The sequence below is a fragment of the Miscanthus floridulus genome, chromosome 17 (assembly GCF_019320115.1).
Source record: "Miscanthus floridulus cultivar M001 chromosome 17, ASM1932011v1, whole genome shotgun sequence".
NCBI classification, from domain to species: domain Eukaryota; kingdom Viridiplantae; phylum Streptophyta; class Magnoliopsida; order Poales; family Poaceae; genus Miscanthus; species Miscanthus floridulus.
In genome coordinates, this window is record NC_089596.1 from 71,579,399 (window position 1) to 71,593,904 (window position 14,506).

At 48.8% G+C, this 14,506-nt stretch overlaps 1 protein-coding gene across 1 annotated transcript; it reads left to right on the plus strand.

Moving 5' to 3' along the window:
• Nucleotides 1–12,800: 12,800 nt before the first annotated feature.
• LOC136519036 (transcription repressor OFP13-like) lies at nt 12,801–14,211 on the plus strand. Its single transcript, XM_066512712.1, has one exon. The coding sequence runs from the start codon at nt 12,919–12,921 to the stop codon at nt 13,723–13,725; it is 807 nt and encodes a 268-aa protein (XP_066368809.1). The 5' UTR covers nt 12,801–12,918; the 3' UTR covers nt 13,726–14,211.
• Nucleotides 14,212–14,506: the final 295 nt, after the last annotated feature.

The following is a 14,506-nucleotide window of genomic DNA, read 5'->3' on the forward strand; positions in this document are numbered from 1 at the left end:
TTCCATCGAGAAACTGAATCGTTCATTGTAACTGTGGTGACAAATCCTTTTACAGTGATCCAGGGCCCCCGTTCTTGATCTCCTCCACTGTGTCGATTAGTCCTTTGGAACCGAGTTCTTGAACCCTCTATTGATATTCGCGTCATTCATATTTGCAATTTCAGATTGCGTGTTTTACCTTCTTGCTTGTGCTCTTCGATTCGCTTGCAGGAAAAGCCTTCTTGGCGAGGTCAATCAAGTTGTGCTTGGTTGATAACCAACGGAGCGGTGGTGTAATGGTTGCAGGGTTCGAATCGTGTCTGATTTGAAGCCGGATCGCCAACGTCGAGACCTCCACAAATCGAACTTACCGGCTACCTCTCGGAAGATCGGGCCTGTACTCATCAAGTCATCAAGCGACGTGTTCCATGGGCAGTGCAGGTACTGGGCCTTCATCCTATCATGGAGGTTGAGGTACACACCTCCGGCTATCTTCGAGTCGCCGCTTCCTTTCTTCCGCAAACAGACAAGATGGCGAAAGAAGTTGAAATGGGGCTGGAAGCCGCCATATGCTTCGCAAAGATGAATGAAGGTGGAGACAAGCAGAATCGAGTTGGGATACAGATTGCAAATCCCAATCTCATAGTACAGACAGAGGCCTTGAAGGAAAGGATGTACCGAAACCCCAAATCCCCGCTTAAAGAAGTCTTCAAACACCACGATCTCACCTGGTTGTGGATCGGGGTACCCTTCGCCGCCTGGCGCACGCCATCCTGCGAGCTCCTTGTTGTGGAGTACTCCCATGGCGACGAGGTCTTCAATGATTTGCTCGTTGCTTCTCGATTTCCACCACTCCTTTGCCATGACTCCTGCTTTCTTTTATGCGTCACTTTTCGCCATGGATCTGGCCTTGCTGATGAACGAGGAAACTATGGAGGATTGATTAGTGGTGATTTCGGGGGTATTAGGGTTGGCAAGAGGAAGAAGAAGGCTACGGCTGCGAATGGTAATGGGGTTCAGTAAAAAGTAACTTCCAATTCTATACTGTATTTAACCAAGAGACCTCGCCGTTTCGTCTGCCCGAGATTCTTGGGAGACGTGCGCACGCGCCGTAGATGGTTGTTTTCATAGCCTTGAGATCTACACCAATATATGCGCCTCTTCGTTATCAGTGTATGCGCCTCTTCGTTACCAGTGTGAGGGGGCCCACGCTGACGCACCTACTTACAAGTGCCACGCAATTGTTTGCTTGAAAAGATAAGAAGGCAGTATGACATGCTATACCGTCTACATTTTTACCAGACATGTCAGATTGAACTTAACAGGGCAAGTAATTACATAAATACAAAAGATAATAGCACAAGTGGCATATGGTTTTTCGCCGCACTTCTCATGCTTGGTGACTGTTCAGACCACATCGTGCTCGGGGACTGCCCAGACCACCATTGTGCTCGGGGACTGCCTAGACCACTATCATGCTCGGGGGTTGTTCTGACTACTCTCATGCCCGGGGACTGTCCAGACCACTATCTTGCTCGAGGACTGCCCCGATCACTCACCGAACATTGCTTGGAGACCACTCTCCTCGGCTACATGTGATTTATACTCACATACAGTTGAGAGACATTTATTTAGACCTTGCTATAAGGCTCATACCTCGCCTTCTAGTAAGCTCGGGGACTACATCGGTACGATGCACCTGCCAGTGCATCTTGTATTGCCTGTACGACGATTGGATTCTCAATTTAACTGGGAATTCTTTTTAGACCCTGGCACCACGTGCCTACGTCACCTACTACCAGGCTCAGGGACTAAGTGGGCACACTTCACCTTGCGGTGAATGTGTTTATTTTATCGACCCCTACGCTCTGACTGTTGGCTAGAACTACTATTGTCCAAGGGTCACTTATATTTCTTTTCAGAAATATGAGTGGGCACACTTGATAAGGAAATAAATCTTTTTATTTTTTCTTTAGAGCACCATACATTCTTTGGATAACTGGAATCTTTGACTATAATCGTGGTACTGGCACATTTGATTGGTCAATGTTATGACCGGAGTACTGGCACATTTGATTGGTCAATGTTTCAACCAGTTGGAGATGACATAAAGACAGATTGCATTAGCCAAAGGAGATCGAACGGCGTGTCGCGGAATAATACATGGCGCTCGGGGACTAGCTGTGGGGGTATTAACCCCTATACCCTTACGGCTAGGCCAGGGCCGGCCTAGACTAGAGGGCCTGACCCGTTAGAAGACGACGCGCGGCCCAGCCAATCTGTTTGGAGTCCCACGCAAGGAATCAAGGCAGATTTGGAGGTCAAACAAGATCCTGGTCGGTTAGAATAGGAATCCTTGTCCGGCCACCTATGGTAATTGTAACTGGCTAGGATTAGTATCTAGATCTGTAACCCTGCCCTCGGACTATATAAGGTGGGTAGGGGACCCCTCTAAAAAACATCTCTCATTGATATACAGCAATACAATCAGACGCAGGACGTAGGTATTACACCTTTAACAGTGGCTGAACCTGGATAAAATCTTGTGTTTGTCTTGAGTCACCATCTTGTTTGTAGCTTGTGCATCTGTCTACCGATAATCTACTACCTTGGGCATACCCCTAGGTAGACTACCGACCATATTTCATCGACAGGTTGCATCGAGGATGAGGGGGAAATGCCCTATGTAGGGAATGTCCGCCCACTGGTCGACCCTGCTAAAGGTGATGGGGACTTTGGACCATGGGCGATAGCTAGGGTTGGTGACAGCGTCCTCCGTAGTGATGTTGAGCACCCGCCGTGCGGCGAGTGGAGGCAAGGCCCCTGAAGATGGTGGTGACCACCTTGTCATGGTCCTAGAAGGCATTGTCATTGCCCCCAAGTGGTCGACGACCTCCGGCTCCATCGTTGGCGTTGGCGTCTAGCTTTTTGTCCATGAACTCCTTAGCCAAACTGAGGTAGTTCTTCATCTTGTGCTTGACGTTCTTATGGAGAGGGCACGGGCCATCAAGGATCTTCTTATACTGTTTGTTGTAGTTGCACTTGGAGCGAGGTTCATTGACGGTAGCGATGATGTGGTCTGGCCGACGGCGGTGATTCTGACCAGTCTTGGGTCCTTCTGGCTGATCACGACCACTATCATGATGATAACTGTGGTCATCATGGCAGCGGTCATTGTGGCGGTGGTTGTTAGAGCGGTCATCATAGCGACGTGTTGGGTGATGAGTGCCCGCATCCTCATTGAAGCGCACCTTGGCTTCCTCGGCGTAGGCGTACTGGTTGGCGGTTGTGATCATCTCGCCGATCCCCGTGGGTGGCTTATGGTTGAACTTAGAGCAAAGCTCGCGGTGATGGAGTCCTCAGATGAAGGCGGTGATGACCTCAGCTTCCGTGATGTTTGGAATAGAATTCCTCATCTCAGAAAAATGTCGGATGTAGCTGTAGAGGAGCTCGGATGGCTTCTGGTTGATGCGGTTGAGATCATTCTTGGTTCTCGGTCGCATTAACGTAGCCATATAGTTGTAGGTGAAGACTTTCTTCAGCTCATCCCAGGATCCGATGGATTCTGGGGCAAGGCTAGTAAACCAGTTCATGATAGTTGGCGCGAGCATGACGAGAAGATAGTTCGCCATGACACTGGTGTCTCCCCCGATGGCGCGAACAACAGTGGCGTAAGCCTACAACCACCGTGTTGGATTCATCCTCCCCTCGTAGGGCTTGACCCTAGTGATTTTGAAACCATGGGGCCACTGAAGTGTTTGGAGCGCCCTTGTGATTGCCGGGGGCCCCTCAGGGTTGTCGGCGCCATAATCTACAGCGTTGCTACCAGCGATTGGCTCGAGGGCTAAGTCTGAGTTACCGTACTCTAGCTCATACTCCTAGCAGCAGGGTACTTAGTCCTCATGGCGATTGAAACAGCGTTCGTCAATACGACGTCGTGCATCTCGGAGATTGTTGAGGTGTACCCGGACGTCCTGGTCAACCTCCTGGTCCTGTTGGCGGTGATGTTCGGCACAGTTGCCCCTAGCTCCACCCTAGAGGGGTTGCCTATTGTCGTGGTGCTGGTCGGTGAAGCGACTTTGGCGGCGAACGGTTCTTGTGGCGACTGATCGGTGAATCAAAGTAGTGGAGTATAAAGGTCTCTGATCCTGTCAAATCTCATTGACCTGGTAGTGCGCCGCTTTAAGCATTGTGGCGACCTTGGTGAGCTTGGGCATCTATGGGAGGTGGGCGAGCTTGTTGGTGGCCACTGCTAGATTGGCGCTTAGAGTCTTGAAGACGTTGTGGCCATCAACGCGGAGAAACTCTTCATCAAGGTTGCGCTGGAGTGGCCTTCCTTATGAGTCGAGCTGCTGCTCGGCCATCATGAGGGCATTCTCATTTGCTCGGCATTGATGTTTCTATTCTCACGAGAGGCGCGTTACTCCTCGGTCTTGCCATTCCGAAGGGGGCTGTCGACGCTGACATTGAAGATCGCACCACCCCAAAAAGGAGGGAGAGGAAGTTGCTCGGTGAAGGTTTCGACGAGGGTCTCCGTAGAGCCTTGGGTCTCGGAGTCTAGATTCCCCACCGGGATGGTCTGGAGGGACGCTCCAGAGCATCGGCTAACATGGAGCATGTTGACAGACGGCGGAGGCTGGTCGGCGATCTAGTCGGTGAGAGGAAAGATGTCTCCACCTAGTTGGTGAATTTGCCCCCCCCCCACGGCATCTTGGTAGGTGACGGCGACATTGGTGAGCCCGAAGGGCAGAGCCACAACTCCTGGAGTTCTCTGAGCAGCCTCCTATAGATTTGGATCAGAGGGTGGTCGATGCTGAACCAAAGTGTCCAGAGCTGACTCGGCGATGGATAGGCAATCGGCGAGCTTCAAACCGACCCAACCGATGGACTCGATTAGATCATCGTTGTTGATCCACCTCCTCTAGTAGCAAGCAAGCGGGCGGCAAGTTGCTGATGAAGGTGGCCTCGAGGGTGGTTCCGAGATCGGATCTGCAGTCGTAGGTGCGGGGATGATCGACACAGAATTGACCTACGCCGGCTCGAGGAGTTCTCTGACTCCGTTAGCATTGATGATCTAGGAGATCGATCCACCCATGAAGATCTGGCCGGGCTGCAGGAGGAACGAAGAGCCTACGAAAAAAGCCATCTTGATCGACAAGGAAACAGCACGCAAACCCCTACCTGGCGCGCCAACTGTCGAGAGAATATCATCGACAGTCCTCCGAGGGGTATCCCACAAAGGTAGATTGATCGGCAGAGGAGCATGAGATCAAGAACAAGAAGGCAACAGAGACACACGAGTTAGACAGGTTCAGGCCATCAGTATGACGTAATACCATACTCCTGTGGTCTGTTGGTTTGTCTTAGCTATCGTATGATATTGCGTAAGTTTGGAGGGGGGTCCCTACCCGCCTTATATAGTCTGGGGAGTAGGGTTACAAGTCAGTTAGATCTGAGAGATAACCGAAAAGTAATAACTGACTACAGGAATCTTGGGATCATACATATCCTAACAGATCTCATAGTATCTTCAGGATATCTTCCAGTTGTCTTGCGGAAGGTGCCGACCAGAGTTGTGCCCTATAAGGCTTCGTCTTGTGGGCTGGGCCGCCCCTGAGGGCGCAGCCCATGTGGTCTATCGTGGGTATCCGGGGTCATACCCCCCACAGTCCCAATTGACATCATCCCCACCAGCAGCTCCACTAGCACCTGCAACGTCCTCCTCTCCACCATCATCGTCATCGTCGGAGGAGGAGGAAGAAGACATCACCGCCCTCCCTTGGTGATGAGTGGTCGAAGTGTGGTGCTCACGCCTGGCTTGATTGCACTTTCAATATGCTCAGTGGGTTCTCCTCCAAGCACAATGAAGGAGGTTATGGATAAAGCTCTTTATTTTTATGAATATTATGAATAATTTTATGAGCTGCAACTATAATTTCAAGGATAAACTTGTCTTTTATGAAGGTTGTCTAATTAATAGAAATGTATCAGCCACCTTAATAAGCCTATTTTTTATGGCCTTAGCAAAGATCTTAAAGCTACAGTTAATTACACTAATAGGCCTAAAATTCTTAAGATATTTAGCCTCGAGTATATTAGGAATCAAAGTAATCATAGCGTAATTCATCCTATCTAAGTTCAACCTCCTAGCTTCAAACTCTCTTACTAAGTTCATAAAATCTTTTTTAATAACTTTCCAAAACATTTAATAAAACATGAAGGAAAAAAACTTTTGAGCCAAGGCACCAACAACATAAGAATCGAAAACAACCAATTTAATCTTATCTTCAGAAAAAAGGAGCTTCCAAAACTCATTTTCATGCACAATTATTTTGTCACCTTTTTTACACCCAAATTTTTCTCTAGACCAAACATTTTTTTATAGAAATCCACAACATGATCTAGAATAGACTTACTATCCTCCAACAAACCGTCATCACTTTTTTAAAAAACAATTCTCTTCTTTCTAGCTCTTTGATTGGCTATGGCCTGAAAATAGGTTGTGTTTTTATTCCTTTCTTTAACATTTCTATCTCTAGACCTCTATCTTGTTTTTATCTCTTCTAAATTCAAAATATTTTCTAAATCACTCATAATTGAATCCATTCTTGCTTTTTCTTCTGGCAATTGGAGCTCAGATTCATATTTAATATCTAGAACTTCATACTTCTTAAGAAGTTCACCCTTTTGCCTTCTAATACCATCATTAACATTTAAAGCCCAATTTAAACTTTTTCCTAAGCAATCTTATTTTAAATTGCTAAATATCCATAGGATGTACAAAAGCATAGTGAATTTTCCAAATACTATCGACCAACTCTTTAAAGTTTGGTTGCTCAAGCCACCACTTTTCAAATCTAAATAGCGCATTTTTCCCTCTTCAATACCGAAGTTTATTCTGAGAGGGACACTATCACGATTTTGTTGTCACAAAAGCTAGTGGCACTTTTGTTCAAAAATAGTGTTACAGAAAAGTTTATCAATACCAGTCATAATAGGTTGGTCTTGATTATTGGTCCAAGTAAAAGACTTAGAAGAATTTTTTTTACTCTATTAGCCCAAAACTACGGATCCACTCCTTGAACAAATCAACTCATTTTTTATCAATAGTTCCTTTACTTTCCCTTTCAAATTAGCCACAAGATTAAAATACCCCCAATAAGAGTGGGCTCATCCCAATTTTCTAATTGAGTATGTAGGCCTTAGATAAAATCCAATTTACTTTCCTCATAAGGGGAGCCATACACACTAATAAACCACTATATAGATTTTTCTAAATGGTTTTTTGATCATACCAAGCACACAAAAGTAGTATTTTTCCAGGCTAAAGCCTCATACCTTTTTATTGTTTAGGCCAACCAACATATCCCCTTCATTACCATTTGCAGGAAAGTGATTCCAAACAAAGTCCTTATTGATATAACTCAAAAAGGAAACTTCAAAAGTTTATTTTTTAGCCTATTAGAAACTAAAAAAATCTAGCTTATTCTCAAAGATAAAATTAGTAATACACTTAATCTACCTCTTTTATTGAGGCCCCTAACATTCCATACATCACCTTTCATCAGGAACATTTATATTATTTGAGGCCGACCTTTATTCACTATCTTAACCCAAGAGCTATCCCCTTCCTTGTAATCCTCCTTCAATGGAGAATGTGCATTATTCACATCCTTAGAATTAAAAATTGGAAATTCTTCATAGATTAACCCAAAATTCAGATCAGCAGGGAGATTAATCTCTTATCTACAAAATCATTTCTACGAATCAGTTCCTTCCCCTTCATAATATAAATATTATGGTTTATCATTACATTATCGGTTTCCAAGGAAATATTCACACAGTTAGCTTTAGCAATAAGAGAATCATTGCTTTCAAAATCAAAATAGGTGCTAGGCTTAGTACCTTGTGATAAACTAATGTAGTTTTTATACTCTTGAGCCCTCTGCATAATTGTTTTACCATCCTCAGGGTATCTTCTATGTCTTGGAACTCTTTAAGTAGGTCCCCATTAAGTCTTCCTCTTTTGTATCTCCCTACCTCGTGCTCCAGCGCCATTGCCGCTGCCCACCGCCATCCCTCATGCCATGGCCGCTCCTCTCCCCTCCCAACCTCATGCCCACGCCGATGCAGCTTCTCGACACCTGTGCTTGCGCCGCCATAGCTCCTCGCCATGCCATCGCCGCTCCCTGTTGCCGTCGATGTGCCGTCGCGGCTCGCCGCCACCACCGTTGCACCGTAGCTGGTCCTCGAGATTTTTTTTTAATTTTAACCCTTTTTTAATATAATTTTAATCTAACATGTCGGGTTTTTTTTTAAAACTAACAATTTTGGCCACGCCTATTGCCCCTGGCGCGGCCAAAGTGGCGCGGCACAGGGCCTGACGTGGCGTGGGGCGGCCGGGGGGGCCGCTGGAAGTGGTGGGTCCTGCCGCGCCACCGACCATGGAGCGGTAGTGCCGCGCCCTGATCTGTGGAGTGGAAAGGACCAGATATAACAGCACGCGAGCCCCGCCCGCCCGCCCGCACCCATGACTTGCCCTGCAAGTCCGACGCCGCCCGAACGCCGCCGCCGCCGCTGCCGCCGCCAGCCGACGCCAGCGCCCTGCATGCGGCCGCACGCGCCGCCCGGCCTCGCCTCGCCTAGCCGCGCCCGCACGGCCCGGCCTCGGCCGCTCGCCCACGCCGTGCCCGACCACTTTCCGGTCGCGCAGCCGCCCATAGCCGACCGCGCCACGAACGCCGGCGCGTCAAGGCCGCCCGCTCCTAAGGTACCTTCCTCTCGATTTCATATTTTTTTATTATTATGTAGTATAGTTAGTATTTTTTGTATCTACTATTAGTGTCTTTGACCAATTTTATATAATAGCGTACTAATATTTATGATACATAATAGGTACTATTACATTAAGCATGGAGTATACTTTCGTAATAAACTTATTAGGAGATAGAAATATTGATACCGTTTTTTTTAGTTTTGATCAAACTTAAACATATTTGACTACTCGAGAAGCAAGATGTGTATTTATTTTGAGACGGAGAGATTACTTGTAATTTTAGAACCAAAGTTTTATATGGATTGATTATGTATTTATTATCTAGTATAGTTAGGATTTTGGGTTTAGAGATTTAGGCTAGTTAGGTTAGTGAATTTGTTTGTGAACTTACTAATGTTAACTTGAATTTTGTTAATTTGAATACTCTAACGCTTTGTTTATCAATTTGTAACAGGATGGCCCCTCCCACGCAGCACCCATTGTACCCTATTCTGGAGGTGGAGTACGACGACCAGCACCGAGCACACATCTTGAGTGACAACGACGCAGAGGTGTCCTTGCCTCCTTTGAGGCCCCGTACTCACACTAGGGCACATCAGTGGGACAAGCATTATGCGCCGTACATATGGCGTGCCGGCTTCCTCGAGCTTGTCCATGTTGTCAACCACGGTCTTCCGCCCCTTGATCCAGCACTACTTACTACAGCTGTAGACAGGTGCGAGTGCATTCTTTGTACGTAAACTTTTTTGTAACAAATTGGAGGCAACTAACAGTCGCTCTATTCTTATAACAGGTGGAGGCCTGAGACCCACACGTTCCACCTACCTTGTGGCGAGATGACCTTGACGTTGCAGGACATGAAGGCCATTTTAGGCCTTCGGTTGGGGGGACTTCCAGTGACAGGGATAGTCGACAACGATCACTGGATGGAGCTGGTGGCTCAGTTTACTGGTTTTCTTCCACCGGACGACGATGCTTCCAAGAAAAATAAGTGAGTAATTCAAGCCTATTTAATACTTGCATTGCTTTACAGCTGGCATCGGGTCTCATTTTCTTTGATCAATTACAGAAAAAGTTTTGGTGTTTCGTCGTCCTGGATCACAGAGCGCTTTGAGTACTTGGACCCACAAGCTGAGGAGGCACGGATCGATAGGTTCGCTCGAGTGTGGCTCTGGCACTTTCTTGGTGCTTTCCTCTTCCCAGACGCCTCGGGCAACACCATCAGCTAGATCTTCTTTGACATACTTCGCTAGTCGTGGGAGAACATAGGAAGCGGGGTACAGCTGGGGCAGCACAGTCCTAGCATGGACGTATCAATAGCTATGCGTTGCCTGCCGTCGCACCTCAGGACATGCGAACCTTGGGGGTTGCTCCTACCTACTCCAGGTTTGGTGTTGGGAACGATTGCCCATTAGGAGGCCCCTTAATAATGGTTTACCGGTAAGTACTTTGGTTCATTATATTCTTCCAGGTAGTTAGATATGATAAGATTATTTGTTGCTAATTCATTATCGTGTTCAATGCATCAATGGAACGGGCATGATACACTCCCTACAGCTCTGTATATCTGAACGGAAGCACAGTTAGTTAGAGAGAATGCGTGGCGCAAGTATAGGGAGTATACGAATGGTCTCGACGTCCTGACACAGCACCAGGTTACGCTCTCTATACTATCGTAGCAGTGTCTTCTTCGATGTACACTATATCACAACCTAACACAATTACGAAATTTCAGGTGTTTTGGTGTCCTTGGAATTCTCCGGAGCTCTAGGACTATCTGAGTCCTGTCACTAGGGTCGAGTCACACGAGTATCGCTGCGACGTCCCTCTTATTTTCTTCCATGTGGTCGAGATTCACTTGCCCCTCCGGGTCTACAGATAGTTTGGAAGAATGACAGGCTGCCCACCACCGCTTTACCCCACCAATCAAGTATTGCATGGGTGCATTATCGATTAATAATAATGCTACAATTCAGAGGTGTGTTTGGTACAACTAATATCGTTTTGTTGCAGGTTTGACCGCAGGAAGAGGTACAAGACCAAGGATTAGCGTGTGACACATAGCTCGAACATCCATTTGTGGTAGACCAGGGTACCACATGCGGTCCTTGCGGGTCCTCCACACGACCAGCACACCTTCGATGAGTACCTGCGGTGGCTTCACATGTCTACGAGGACACATATCAAGCCTCCATACACTAAAGTGGCGATTGATGAGGACTCGGAGGAAGATGTCATCGAAGATGTGTACGATGTTACCACTAGGGAGGACACACAGCTACAGAGAGCCCCGCTTCAAAGATACGTGGTAAGATACTTGAATGGTACAATTTGTTATCCTTTTGGTATTAAGTATGTGTACTAAAACTGTCCAACCGCATTTCTGTACCCAGGCTACACAATTGGCAAGGCAGTCCAACGAAGCAGCATTTCGGCTTCACGAGTCTAGAGGGCAGGGGCCAGGCGTTCTCGCGGCTTTTGTGGAGGTAAACATAAACTTGTCCGTTTCGAAAATATGTCTTTATTGTATATGTGTTTGGCTAATGAACTAACTTTAACGTCTATTTATGCAGAAGGTGAAGAAGAGCTGTAGGAAGCTAGCTCAGAAGTTGAGCTGCATGGACACTCCTTATGAGGAACCGCCACTCCCCACGCGATCGGGTGGCACGTCTTCGGCCTCTTTGAGGACACCAGCCGGCTCTTCTCAGCCGATGACGCCGGGTGCTACTTCCGCGGTGCGTACACCACCACATCATAGCGCTGGGAAGGACCCTGCAACCGAGGACGAGGAGGAGGACGATGACGACGACGACGAACCCCCGGGCTTCCGCGGACAGCACGGCCAGTGGGATGAATGGCTGTAGGACGAGATCGGCATGTGTCAGCTAGGTGGTGCCCCATTTGGCACCCAAGGAGCCTCACAGGTACTAACAAAGATAGTTTGTTTCAATACGTAGGCTCCATGAACTAACGATCATAAAGAATTATAAGTAATCGTGCGTATCATATACCTGCAGGGTACGAGCCATACGCACCGTCGACGCGACCATACCGACGTTAGCTACACTCCCAATGTGTTGCCAACAAATCCGAAGAGACAGAGGCGTCCGAGGGATCCTTACACTCATGGGTCTTAGTTTGTTTAAGTCAAACGAATATTGGCATCCGAAACTTGCGGGGTTATTTGGTTATGTTATGTCAAACTTATGTCAAAACAATGAATATGTTATGTGGCAGCTTGTCAACTTGCTTCTTATTCGTTTCGTTGAGTCGCGGCAGCACTACCGGCGAGATTAAGTACCCTGCGTTCGGGAACCGGCAATCCCGGCGTATCTGGACACTGGTGGCAATTTTTCGTAATTGATTAGTTAAAATGGTGCATAACCGTATTATGAAAGACGAAAAACTAATCATTGGCTTATCAAATTCTCTATTCGGCCGTGAAAAAACTCAACAAAATACGGGCGCGACGCGTTTCGATTCTACCATCCAGGTAGCCTGAACCAGCGACGGGCGCAGTGGCCAGGTGGTGTGGCTGCTCGTGCGGTATGTTTGGTCCAGCCGTGCCACGCAACAGGGCGCTACACTGCCACGCCAGGGTCGGTGGCGCGGCAAGACCCGCCACGTCAGCGGCCCCTCCGACCGCCCCACGTCATGTCAGCCTTCTACCGCGTCACCATGCATGGCGCGGCACTGGCATTTGGCCGCGCCAGGGCAATAGGCGTGGCCAAAAGTGTTAATTTTAAAAAAACGACTGTGTTAGATTTAAAATTATATTAAAAAAGGTTAAAATTAAAAAACGGCTCACGTTCCTAGAAGACACCGCACATGCCCCCTCCATGCCCACTGCCATGTCTTGCTGTTTGGGACAAATTTTGTTTAAATTTACTCAAATTTGATTTGTTTGACCGGTCAACTCGAGTGAATACCGGTCCAAAATTTTCAAATTTCGTCTATTATGGTGGCCTCCAAAATTTTTGTATAAATGAATCCTAGAACCCTGGTGACGACTCACAGCGCAGTTCCGACATAATAAATCCCTCTATTTGAAAACTAGTCATCCGCCCCAAAGCCCCCAGCAGACCTCTTTCTCCCCCGGCTTGCTCCTACTCGCGCCAGCGCCACTGCTGCACACGTCGCTGTTGACATCAGAGCTGACGCAAATGGTGAGGGGGCTACCCTTCAGCTCCCTCTTCTACACCACTAACTCAGCCCAGGACACCCCGCCACCGTCACCGCCGGCAGCCGCTCCACCGGCATGGATGTGGCCCTCTTGCAAGAACCCAAGGACGACGACCCAGTACTTTCGGACCCCATCCGCCACCGCCAAGACCATCGCATCCCTCTTCCTGGACTCCGGGGAGTCGTCCTTCGCCAACTCCTCCGCGCGGACGACGCACCACGCCGACGACTGCGCGTCCGAGAGCCAGTCCACCGAGTCGGAGGCTTCTGCGGCGGCCGACGACATCGCGGACGCCATCGTCCGGGGACTCCGCTCCGACGACCGCCTCCTCTTCGAGCCTCACGGGCCCTCCAGCTCCATCCTCGAGAGGAAGCCTCCGGCGCGTCCTGCCCTGCGTTCGCGAGCCGCCGCCTCCGCCAAGGCCGAGGCGGCCGCGGCGGCGACGTCCTCGTCCTTCGGCGACAGCGTGGCGGTGGCGTTCGACTCCACCGACCCGTACCACGACTTCCGGGCTTCCATGGAGGAGATGGTGGCCGCGCACGGCATGGGCGACTGGGAGTGGCTCGAGAGGATGCTGGCATGGTACCTCGGCGCCAATGGCAGGCACACCCACCCCGCCATCGTCACCGCGTTTGTCGACCTCGTCGTCACCATGGCCGCGGCCTCCGCCTCCGCCTGCGCCTGCGCCTGCAGCTCCTCCGGCGTCTCTTCTTTCACATTCGCCAGCAGTAGCGAGCCGGCCGAGAGCAGCAGCGCCGGCGGCCATTTCTCCTTCGGTCTAAGGTAAATCAAACCAGCCGGCCGGACGCCTGTGGCTTGCATTGTCTCAGTAGCTTCGGCATGTGTATCATGCAGGTACTCGTGTACCAGCAACCGTCTGTGTGAGCGAGTGTTCGTTTTTTTTTCTCTGTGTGTGTGTTTGGTGAACTTTAGTAGTACCTGATCCAGGTTGATTATTTTAGAGTCTGTCTACGCAACGACCCAGTGCTGGGCACTCGATTTTTCTCTCCTTCACTGTTCATCTTCCTCCTCGCCTCGCCGGACTTGCAGAAAAAGAGGGGGAGGCTAGATTTGTTGTAGAAATCGAATCCAGTGCTGTGCGCCCAACCGAGTATTGTTTAGCCTTTGTCTTATCTGGGAAACAACCGAGTATTGTTTAGCCTGTCTTATTCTAAGGTGTCGTAGTAGTCCATGATTAAGTCATGGATAATGCCTAAACAGGCTTGGTCCACGGTTCGTCGTGGCTTGTTCCGATGTCCTTGGTAGATTGATCGATCAGCAGACAGCTACTAGTACATTTGTGCAGCGAGCCACGTACCTGCAGCTGAGGTAACTACCGGTACGTACGTATACAACTTGCCGACCCAACACCTAACAGGCTAACAATGACAACGATGAGGTCGACGTGACGCCGGTACCTTCACAGAGATGCGCCACGGGAGAAGAATATACACTTCTTATCGCGCGCATTTTTGAGCCTGCACTGCATCAACCAGGCGCGGCGGACGTACCCGGGCTGGCGGGCGGGCGGCGAATGAACAGCTCCGCGTACACAGAAGGGGACGGGG

Bases quoted from the DNA above. Each gene is read 5' to 3' on its own strand.
- LOC136519036 (XM_066512712.1), top strand. From the start codon at position 12,919: ATGGTGAGGGGGCTACCCTTCAGCTCCCTCTTCTACACCACTAACTCA.